At 36.4% G+C, this 12,336-nt stretch overlaps 1 protein-coding gene across 4 annotated transcripts in view; it reads left to right on the top strand.

The window, feature by feature from the left end:
- The window catches only part of znf385b (zinc finger protein 385B), a 166,813-nt gene that overhangs the window by 108,585 nt on the left and 45,892 nt on the right, over positions 1-12,336 (top strand). For all 4 annotated transcript variants that reach the window (XM_079822484.1, XM_079822483.1, XM_079822482.1 and 1 more), the window contains one exon: positions 3,165-3,304. In XM_079822484.1, the coding sequence (XP_079678610.1) occupies positions 3,165-3,304 (140 nt within the window). The remainder of the gene's footprint in view (positions 1-3,164; positions 3,305-12,336) is intronic.

Here is a 12,336-nt window from a genome sequence, read left to right as displayed (position 1 = left end):
GAAATATGCAGCGCTTTGCCTCATCTGAACCATGAAAACGCAGTTGTTTTATTGAAACCGAATGTTCTGGTCGGGCCACAGAGCTTCAAATCACGGCTATGAATTTTGATGCCAGTCGGAGGGCCAAGTTCAGTTATTGCATGTGGTTCTCATTAAACTCAGCAAATGGGAATAAAATAAGTCTGTTTCAGCGCTCAGATGTACAGGTGGAGAGGGAGACATCTGTCTAGCGATGGAGTGTGTGAATTTGTAATAAAGCAAAGTGGTCTTGTTCTGGCCTCTGCATGTTTTGGGAAAAAAAATACATCTTTTACACATAAGAATGCAAGAGATTTTCTTGAAAATGTTGACTTTGACAGTCTGAAAAGACTGTTTTGAAAATGTTTTTTCATCTCCATAATTTGATTTTGTTTTACAGCCAAGAATGCAGTTTTATATAACCAAGCAATGTTTGTAAGGCAGCCACAAAACATACTACAAGACGCCTCATTGAGCTTGTCTAGTCAGCCTTGACTTGTTGAATGGCATCTGTAAAGAAAGCCAAAAGCATTCCTCATACTGTGCCTTACTCCTTTTGCTGTTTAGCTCACACTGACAGCCATTGATTCCTTGTTTATTTTTTGTACTTTTGTTCAGACAGACCAAATGACAAAAGAAGAAGCACATTTGCAGTGTGTGTGTGCGTTTTTTTTTTTTTGTCTGCAAAGAGCACAAATGTGCCACGCTAGATTATGATTAAAGCCGCTTTAGTGTGCATTATACCTCCCAGGGTGCCGTGCAGCAGCTCTGCCATGCTAAAAGCATGCTTGCTTTACTGTTGCCATCATTTTTTACGAGCATTACAAGGATTTGTTAACCATTACATAAAGACATTTAAGACTAAGACGACAGCCATGGTCTGCAGTTTTTTTTGCCCGCACTCAGGCTGATTATGTTTCGCGGCTTGACCTCTGATTCGTACAACGAAGGATCTCAGATCTCTTTTAATTGTGCAGCGAACTGGAAATAACCCTTTCCTTTCGTCACATACATGATTAGATATCTCCATGGCACATTACACAAGTTCCTTCTTCATTACATGTCCGATTGAAGCTGTCATTGTGTCATATAAATGGACATGGTACTGCTCACGCTTATCAAATCATATTAGAGGCCAATTTATTCAGCGATGTCGCACTAACATTACGACTTGGTTCTATTATAGTGGAAGTATGTGATCCAGATGTCCAGTCAGGATGAATAACTGTGAGTAAATGAAAAGAGACTAAGTTAAGGAGGGCGTACACTGTGCTCGGGAGGTTGTGAGCCATTGATAATCAGTTTACCAAAGCAGGTACATGGCACGACTGTACTGCACGGCGAGCCGGCGGCAATGGCATGACCTTTTGCTCTAAACAGAGACTGGGACTTCCAATGTTGCTGCTATAGCTTCGAATAGATAAAAGAAAGAAAATAAAAAGACAAGTGCGCAAATTATTTAAATGAATGATTTACTTGTAACAAATGTGCATGCTAAAATGACAAGTCATTTAGCAGGCACATTTATTCAAAGTCTCTTACTCTAGACTTACTACTCTAGGAATGTAAAGTGAGGTTACACTTTATTTTAAGGTGTCCTTGTTGCAGTTTAATTATACATTTAAGTACTGAGTAATATTAATTAACTACATGTACTTACTATAGGGTTAGGGTTTGGTTTGGGGTTAGTTACATGTAGTTTTGCATAATTTTTAGTTATTAATTTAGTTACATGTGTAACAAGGACACTGTAAAATAGTGTTACCACATGTGGTTAGGTGTCTTGTAAATGACACAATATTAAAAATTCATGGTTTGTCCCTGACTGGGATCAAACCTACAACTGTCAGTGTTTAAGCCAAGATCATTATACACTACGTCACTACACCCTATTGTACAAATAGTGCTCCTTACATGAGGAGAAACAAATCACAATTAATCTTAACTCTTTCGCCCATCATTGATGGAAATTTAACTGTTATGCGGTAGCGGGTGCTGCTGTGACACATATTCAGATAGAGTACTGAATCTCCAGATCAAAACAGGTGAAAAAGAAGCAGAAACAAGCGATACCATATTTATCAACATTAAACCGCATTTAAATCAAAACTGCCTAATGTTACTGAATAAAATGTTGACCCAGGACGAGCTATAGGACTGTGCAAGCATTACAGATTTCCTGGATGTAGTCTATGCTCAAAATGTTGCTTTTTTATGAAACTTACCCACATTACAGTGTTGATTAAAAAGAATGCATGAAGCTAGAATAAACGTTTATTTGTTTGTTTAAAAGCAGAGGGTCTTTTCTTTTCATATATTGCATGTTCAGATATTCATACAACAATATATTCTGAGGGCCATGAATCTCTTGTGAAAATGGTCAAAAACACTGGAGGTGGCTGGCAACTTAAAAAAAAAAAAACGCTGGTGGGGAAAGAGTTAATAGTTTGGTAAAGTGTTATTTTTATCAATATACTGTTATAGTATTTAATAATATCATGAATTTACTTTTACTTTTATTTTTTACATTTTATGTTCTTTCATTTTAATAGTTGTTTTGTTTATATATTTCTATTTAGCTTTTTAAAATTAGTTTTAGTAATCTTAATGCTTGAACTAATTTTATTTCAAATGATTTTAAATGACGTTTTTATCAATACAATGTTGTTTAGAAAGAAATAAGTATATAATATTCTAAGCATTTTTATATTAAAGTTTTTTTTTTTTTTTTACATTAAGCTTTTTAGAGTTTATTATGGGATAGGTTTCTCGCAATGTGCCTATGGTATCTTAAAGTGATAGTACACCTAAAAATGAGGGAGAGTCAATGATGACAGAATTTTTTGTTGTTGAGGGAACTAGGTTCTAGCTAGGTTCAGAACGTTGTCTTTCCTGATACGTTTCTCATCCCCTGTCAACCTCTCACTCATTTCTATCTCCTTTGTGCCAATCTTCCTCCCCAGAGCGCTCAGGTATTCTGCTTCTTTGGCCGACAATGATGAATTCTTCTTATCGCTCTCTAACGTACCTTCTCTTGCTCTCCTCGTCTATGCACGAGTGAGTGCAGGAAAGAGTATTTTGTCCCTTGAGCCTTGAAAGTTTTGTCTTTTCTTTGTCTTGACTGTCTGCCTCTTTTTCCACTCCAGGAAGTTCCTGTCATAGCAACACGCTCCCCGCGTTGGTTCGGACTCCTCTAATGATGCAGTCCGGTCTGGACATGAAGCCTTTCATGACCTTCCCTGTGGAGAGCTCCTCTCCGGTCGGCCTGTTCCCTAATTTCAATACGGTAAGCAAGTCTGCTTTCATCTCCCTTCTCTTGGCCGTCTGCCCCTTTAATGTTGGCCTCGTTCCTGTGTGGGTTGACACTGATGGAATTAAAACCTTCTCTGAAGGTTCAGAAAAACATTGAGTGAGGGTAGATAATGTTCTTTATGTTAGGTGTATATCATCGTTCACAAACTGCAGCTTGTGTGGTTGTTTGGAAGAGTGTCCGATAATTGTGTGCTTGCGGCTATTTAGGATGGCATACTACACTGGAGTCTCGCCCAAAAATGAGCCACGAGGTTAGCAGACAGCAGGGAATGATGTTGAATGCAAAAACACAATTCAACTAGTCATAAAAGCCATGCATATTTAGGACAGCAAAATAAACTGGCTTTTCAATGTTTAAAAGGTGTTTTGAAATTTTGGATTGGCTTGTATGAACCTAGAAAATTTAGGCAATTTAGGCAGATGCCAAAGCGGACAGGTGGACAGATCCTTCTGAAGGATCATGTGACACTGAAGACTGGAGTAATGATGCTGAAAATTCAGCTTTGTCTTTACAGGAAAAAATTACAAAATATATTCAAATATAAACAGTTATTTTAAATGTATATTACAACTACAACTTAATATAGTTATTTTATGTAATAATATTGCTCAATATTACTGTTTTTACTGTATTTTGATCAAATGCATACAACCTTGACCTCTTTCAAAAACTTTTAAAAATCATACCAACCCCAATCTTTTGAACTGTAGTGTACTTGTTCACTGGCAGCTACAATAAACTAGGATGTTTGAGCCAGACACAAGGTTTTTGTGGGGTGAATTATTGGCCAAAAGCATAAAACCAAATGTTATTTATTTTGTATATAAACTATGCTGTTTGTGGCAATAGTAATACATTTCAGTGAGAATTCAATCTCATTTGAGTTCTTTTTCAGTTAGTTCACTTTTTCACACCGTGTCTACGCCAGACACGAACAGTGTGATGCGACGCAACAAACCAAGTAGAACCCATTATAATCAATGGCTATGTTTACATGCAACGGACCCACTTTATAGGTGGCCTTAACTACTATGTACTAGGGGTGTAATGGTACACGCTTTCGGTTCGAACGGTTATGAATATAATCTTTAACAGTTAACAGTCGGCTTGTTTAAAGCGCGGAACACATTTCAATCCGAGTTCCCACACGAACATATTGAGTATTCAGTCCATTTTATCACGAAATTCAAACGATAAATGCCGTTTTAACGCTCTTTAATGTGACGTGACTGATAGACGCGTATCAGTTCAACTTCAAGCGGCGACGCGCGAGTGAATGCGATCATCTCTTCCTAAAGAATAAACATAAATGAATATCTCTTAAGGTATGTTGAGGATACATTACAACTTACTGAAATATTTGTCGCGTAATCGCTCCATCGGTGTTTCAACCGCGGAAAGACAATAAAACAGCTTGCAAACAATGTCATGTAGAATCACGTTTACCTCAGAAGTCATTCAGTGTCCACAGCTGTTAGCTCACTAGAGAAATCAACTCTTTCACTGAATACATGCACTATATTAGCCTATATATTCATTATATTAGCCTATATATATATTCATTATATACTTCTTTGCCTGTTAGTGATGTCTTGTTTATTTAATGTGTGTTTAAATACACCTGTCATGAAAATTACAGCCACTAAATGATATTTTGATATTTTTCAACAACGAATAATAATAATTAGATTTAGAAGTTAATGCAAAAACTGCCTTATGAGAAGCTTATGAGTGTTGATTATTATATCTAAAAATAAATAGCAACTGAATTTAGGCGAATAGTTTGGGCTCTGTTGTTAATCTTTAATAGCAATATGTAAGTAAGGGCTCCCTATATAGTTTACAGCATTATCTTTAAGAAACTTTTAGTTATAACTGAATTCATTTAAGGACAGACACATTTTTTTTTTTCATTTAACCACTGTTGAATAAAAATTAATAAAAAGCAATTTTGTAAAACTGCTGTACCGAATCCGTACCGAACCGTGACTTCAAAACCGAGGTACGTACCGAACTGTCAGTTTTGTGTACCGTTACACCCCTACTATGTACTAACATTTAAATTAATAATTAGATTTATTCAATATCGGTGTATGCCGCTTAACAACGTTGTACTGACAATTCAAAGAAGAATGGGCAAAAAGTAACTGCTTTATTCTTTCTGTGTTAAACTGACGTGTGTCGTTTGTTCAGAGACTGTAGCGCTCTTAAATGTACTGAAAATATCCTTAGACTTTTTAAATGTTCTTCCGCGTTTCTCTTTCGTTTTGGCAGTTTGTTGTTATATAGGGTTATATTTTCTTAAGATGCTTAAGGTGCTCTCAACTCTGGTTTTTTCTCTCCGTGGTCATATTTTAACATCCATGTCTGTAATGAGTGTGTAGTTTTGGTTTTATTGGTTCTTGTCTCCCCACAGCATCATTTTGTGAGGCTTTGCTAACCTGTATTAATTCTAGTGCGGAATTGTTCTACAATATACACTCATCATGACAGTAAAATAGGGCATTCTAGTCAATCTACTGCAGCATCCTCTATCAATTAGTAGAAAATGTGGTTAACACCCGGGAAAAAATACTGTCATATACCGCGAAACCGGTATAATTTAGAAAAATACATTGATATACATTTTTGGTCATACCGCCCAGCACTACATTGTACTTATCTTTTGATGTAAGTACATAGTACATAAGGCCACCTAATATAAAGTAGGACCCATGCAACAAAATAATCCATTAGTAATTGGATTGACGGCTCATTCGGACTGAAAAGCCTTCATGTAAACACCTTAATCAATCCGATTGAGCTCGATCCGAATGTAATTTCGATCGAATTGAAAGGGTTTTTTCCTTTTCTAATTAGATCGAGAGGACATGTAAACACTTGTTTTGAGTGAAAAACAAAACTTTTAATTCTAAAATGATCCTTTCACTCAGCGTCTGTGAAGTGGAGCAGGACAACGTCCCACCAGTCCTTGTTTCAGATTCTCATTCACAGACAACTGGTTTTGGGCACAGAGGGGAATTTTTATGGCGTGATAAATATAAGCAGCATGGCAAAATGTTCATATGCTCATTGTCTCCAAATTATGACCAGAAATGGATAAATGTTATCTGCTGTTTAAAAAAAAAAAAAAAAAAAAATACAATCTAAGGGAATAGTTATGTGCAAACAGGGGAAACTGCATATTTGTGCACGTGTGCACGTGTCAAAAAATCAATTCCGATTTGAAGCTAGTGATATATATAAATGCGCACATCAACCCGATCACTTTGTTTAGCGTTCATGTAAACACTACATTCTGATTCATCAGTTGGAATTAATTAAATCCGATTGAAACAAACGTTGTGCATGTAAACATAGCCAGTGATGCTGTCTACACTTGATGTGATGCGACATGACAAATCTCCAACAGCAAACGTTCTAATTCCATGCCCTGTTCTAATTCTAAGTGCTTGCGCTATTTCTGAAACGAAGAACCAATAGATTTGCAACGGTCACATTTGGGTTAGACATGGTGTTAGTTCACTTCTGGATCAATTGTTAGTGGTCTATGTTTGCTATGTTAAGTGGTTATTCTTTCTATTCCTAGCATAGCGTGGGCAAATATGACAAAAAGCATCGCAGGCAAGTTGGTCATATTTGCTCAATCTATTCAACATTGTCATGCACATTTTCAGGAATACACAAAGAATATGAAGATCAGATTCAAAGGCTTTATTAATCCACACTGGAAACCTCGAATAACAGAAGATAGGCATTAACGGAAACGGACAACTGAACACTGAAAAGACTGCAACTTAAGTACAAGCCAAATGAATGAACTAATGATAAACACCTGTGCTGATTAAATTAATTTCCATGACAACTAAAGCGTGGCGGGAAAACTGAACAAAGGAAGACAGGAAACTAAAAGTCTATGATAATGAAACTAAGAATGAATGTCTGTGACAAACGTGAGATCTGCAGCTTCAGTTTTATTATCTGCCTTTTGTTCTTGCAACCTTGATATTAAAAAAGTAGCAATAACAGATGTTCAGTTTATCATATCAATTAATGTTTTTTTTTTTTTTTTGTGTTTTTAAAAAAAAAAAATTATCAAAGTATGCAGCCCTTGTATGCAGTATATTCCATTCTGAACGTCGCCAGTGTGTTTGAGGGAAAGTCTGCAGACGTGTCGACCCCTCACGCATTGATTCCAGCCCCTGATCCAACCCCCAAAACGAGGGAGCAAAATCGATTTGTGCTTTTATCTCCCCAAACCCAGACTGCTGTGGTGATGGCAATGAAGGGAGACGGAGAGAGAGAGGCTGATGGGATCTGAAATAGAAAGAAAGTCAGTCTGAATTTGGGGTTTGTTTAACCGCTGCTGTTTTATTGTGCCGCTCAAAACCTTCTTCTTTCTTTTCACTCTCTCCCTCTGTCTCTTTCACTTTCTTGTCACTCTTCTCACTCTCCACTATGCACTGTCCTGCTGTAATTCAAAGTGACAGTGCTCTTTAAAGCGGTTAGTGGAGGCCAGCCTTGGGTCAGTGTGACACAAGGGTGGTGTGCCATTCAGAATTCAATTACAATTACAATAGGTGCGTTTACATGGAGCACTGTAATCGGTTTAAAAGTCCAATCCGAATAAAAATACTCCATATAAACACCTCAATCGGAATAAAAATGGCCAAACCGAATTAAATTGTAATCGGTTTGAGAGGGGTGGGATAAACCTTTTCATGAACCGATCAAACGGAAAATTCCACCATGTAAACGATCTGATCCGATTACTTTGAGTGCACGTCTTTCTGTGACGTGATATACAGCGCGCGCCTCCTCAACTGAAGAGCGTGCCACGCTCACACCAGGCTAATGTTGACAAGAGAGGAAAGTTCATTTTTCTGAGGTATTAAACTTTTTATTTCGTAACATGTTATGAACATGATCATTGAATAATGACACAGACATAGCCTGGCTACACCATCTCATCTTGACAGCGTTTGTCCTAGGCTTCAACTGTGCCTGACAGAATAATTTATTTTTCTGAGGTGATTCTTACACTTTACGACAAATAATAAATAGCTTTTATAAAACTGTACAAGTCCTGGTGGCCGTTGAAAGCTGCCATTTCAACGGGGAACATTCAAGCTGCTCTGTTTCTCGTTAGTTAAGTTAGCTATTAAAAAAAAATTCAACAACTGCTTCAAATTGGTTAAGTAACATTACCCACAGTCTACTTTAATTACTTTTGTTAATATTTATACCTTTGTGATTATGGTATCTTTCCTTAATCATCTGAAATATATATGGTTAGTACTACTAGTAATGATGCTGAGCACGTCTTGAATGCTTCATTCATGTTTAACCGTATATCCTATGTTTTCATTAATAATTTGAGTGCATTTTATTGTTAATTTAGATTTTTTTCAAAATAAATGAATTGAATTCATTTTTGATTCCGCATTCATCATTCACAGCTGTTGAAAAAGCCATTGTATAGGACATAAATTAGGTTAAACTACTGCATGTCCGCCCACAGAAAAATAAATAAATATAAAAATTACCAACACAGAACTATTGATCCACGATACGTAACGAATCTGAGGCGGCAGACAAACTGTGTGCGCATGTCACAAAATGATTCCGACTGAAAGTCAGCACATGTAAACACCAGATCGGTTTAGTTAACGTCTCATGTAAACAGTCCACCGAATCTTTCAATCGGAATGATTTTAATCGGAATGATTTTAATCGGAATGACAAAAAAGTGCGCATGTAAACGTGGCTACTGTCTTTTAAATGTCAGTTCAATTCTTGAATTCAATTTCAACTGAGATACCAGACAAAAAAAAATTTAAAAAATTAATATAATGTAGTAATACCCCTTTACATCACCTCGTTAAAGGTATAGTTCACCCAAATATGAAAATTATCCCATAATCTACTCACCCTCAAGCCATCCTAGGTTTATTTACATTTATTTATGGTTTATTTACATTTATTTATGCATTTGGCAGATGCTTTTATCCAAAGCGACTTACAGTGCACTTATTACAGGGACAATCCCCCTGGAGCAACGTGGAGTAAAGTGCCTTGCTCAAGGACACACTTGTGGTGGTGACCGCTGGGATCTAACCAGAAACCTTCTGCGTTTCAGTTCAGTGGTTTAACCCACTAGACCACCATCTCCACATATGACATTTTTCGTTCGGACGAATACAATCTGAGTTATACAAAAAAAAAATGTCCTGGCTCTTCCAAGCTTTATAATGGCAGTGAATGGAAGCCCAAAATTTTAAGACCAAAAAAGGGCATCCATCCATTATAAAAGTAATCCACACGGCTCTGGGGGTTTATTAAAGGCCTTCTGAAGCGAATCGTTTGGTTTTTGTAAGAAAAATATCCATATTTAACATGTCATAAAGTAAAATATCTAGCTTCCTGCGGACCGCCTTCTGTATTCAACTTACGAAAAAAGCGCAACGCCTCTCACAGTTCAAAACGCTTACACTACGTCCGACATCATCATCATTTCTTACAAAAACCCATTGATTCACTTCAGAAGGCCTTTATTGACCCTAACTTTATTAATTAACTTTATTTTGTAAGAAAACATAGAGCAAAAAAGCGTAAGTGCCGTAATGATGATGTTGGACTTAGGGTAAGCGTTTTATACTGTCAGAGGCGTTACGCTTTTTTCGTATACAATAGATATTTTTCTTACAAAAACCCAACGATTCGCTTCAGAAGGCTTTTATTAACCCCCCAGAGGTGTAAGGATTACTTGTATAATGGATGGTTGCACTTTTTGGGCTTCAAATTTTGGGCTGCCATTCACTGCCATTATAATGCGTGGAAGAGCCAGGACATTTTTTAATACAACTCCGATTGTATGAAAGAAGAAAGTCATATACACCTAGGATAGCTTGAGGGTGAGTAAATCGTGGAGTAATTTTTATTTTTGGGTGAACTATCCCTTTAATGCCATCATCATCCAGAAAGTGAATATATATTATAATTATATAGGGGAGAGCGGGGCACAACCTAACCCTTTTTGACTTTCTCAGTTTGTGTAAATCCACTTGGGGTTCAGATTATTTATTGTTTCCCACATTAATTGCACACATGTCTTGTACAATTATGTGGTTTTGTTTCATTAATACAGTGTATACTTTTTTCTTGATTTACCCTGAAAGAATGGAAGTGAAATGTGACAACATGCCCCATAGGTGGGGTACATTGTAACATGTGAGGGGCACAATGTAACACGACCAAATGACAGCTTAAAATGTTACCTGATATAATCAAAAAAATATCCAAGACAAACTAAAATATTTTATCAACAAAATACAATTATTAACTTTTTAAAATAAAATAATGGCATTTTTTAATCATTAAAAAAATATACTAATTTTTGAGTTTGACAACAAACACCTCGCTAAATACAGCTATACAGCATAGTTAAAAACATAATAATAATGAATCATTTCTGAACATTAACTCTGTCATTATTCACCCTTTTCTCATGGTTTCTCAAAAAAAATCATAAAAGTATAGAATATAATAGTGTAGTTCTAATAGGGGCTCATTGTAACACAGTGTTACAACACACTCCATCTGCACAACTGGGATTTAAACCGCGGCTTGTGTCTTCTGCTGGTTAGATCAGCATTAAAGAACGATCTCAACTGTTAAATAAGATTATTATAATATCTGATTTGTCTTATTTTAAATAAACACAAAAAACAGACATGAAAAATTAACTTAAGTAAGAAATGTACTTTTGCTATGGTTAAATAAATGTTCAGTAATATCTTCCAGAGATTTTTTCATTTTGGTGCAATTTTGTTTTGATATGGTAACTAGTAAATACACTAAGTTTCGTCATTCTGGCATGTGTGGAAAGGGTTAAAACATGCGTGTTACAACTAACCCTGCATTAGGTTGTGCCCCGCACTCCCCTAATATTGAATTGAAAGTCGGTAAATTCTTCTTCATGTCAGTGCAGCATGGGGAACTTCCTGTGTAGTGTTGTTAATTAAATTCTAATTCCAGCTTTTGAGTTCAAGGGAAATCAATTCTTGAATTCTAACAGATCTGTCTGCAGTTGACCGCACTGTTTTTATGGCCCAGCACCCAATGCACTGCACCAAAAATAAACAACTAAACATGGCAGAAGCTGTCATAATTACTGCTCGACTGTTGGTGCAAATCAAGAGGTTTCTCCAGGCTGCAATCAAGCCACCGCAAAATTAGCGTAATTATACCGTCTCCCTACAAGGCCATCAAATGAATTATTTTCTCCTAATGAAGCTAATCACAGTAGTCTCTGTTGAGCTTCCCAGGAATAGCATAGGCTAATGATAGTTAGTGCTGCACACGATTTGCCGAGGTATCACTTGATCAGCGCTGTTGTTTGTTTGTCTCTTATACTAATCTCACCTCTCCTACCTCTCTTGTCATGCTGACTCCCCTCCAATCAACATCTAAGGTTGTCAGCTGGGTCATTTCTACTATGCAGTACATTTTCACGTGCCCTTCTCTTAATATATTAAATACAACATTAAACTCATTTTTTTAAGAAAGGATTTAAATCATAGAAGTTTTATTTTTATCAAAATATCACAATGAAGTAAACATAGATGTGAATTTTAATCAATTTCACCAGTTTGGTTTGAGCGTATATTATCATTTTTCCCTACATGAATAAAACATTTACATAACCCTAACCTTCTAATTGAAATATTTCAAACAAAGCGTATTTGTAATATTGTTTTAATTGATAACCAAATGATAGGTTCCTCAGTTTCACTTCACATCCTGTTAGTCTTTTGTAATATCCATTTACAAAACGAAAGCCACTTCCGTAAAGACTTCATTCTCCAGGAAGTGATATAGTTTTGGAGGGAAAGCTTCTGTGAGTATTAACAATGGCCACATACACACGGCAGTTTAATTTGTTTGTCCGTTCACCTTTTAGTGCTTAATCCCATTCTGTACACACACAGTTATTACTTGAGTGA

The sequence above is a fragment of the Gobio gobio genome (genome assembly GCF_949357685.1).
Source record: "Gobio gobio genome assembly, chromosome: 7".
In the NCBI taxonomy this organism is placed as follows: Eukaryota; Metazoa; Chordata; class Actinopteri; order Cypriniformes; family Gobionidae; genus Gobio; species Gobio gobio.
This window is presented reverse-complemented; position numbering and strand designations above follow the sequence as displayed.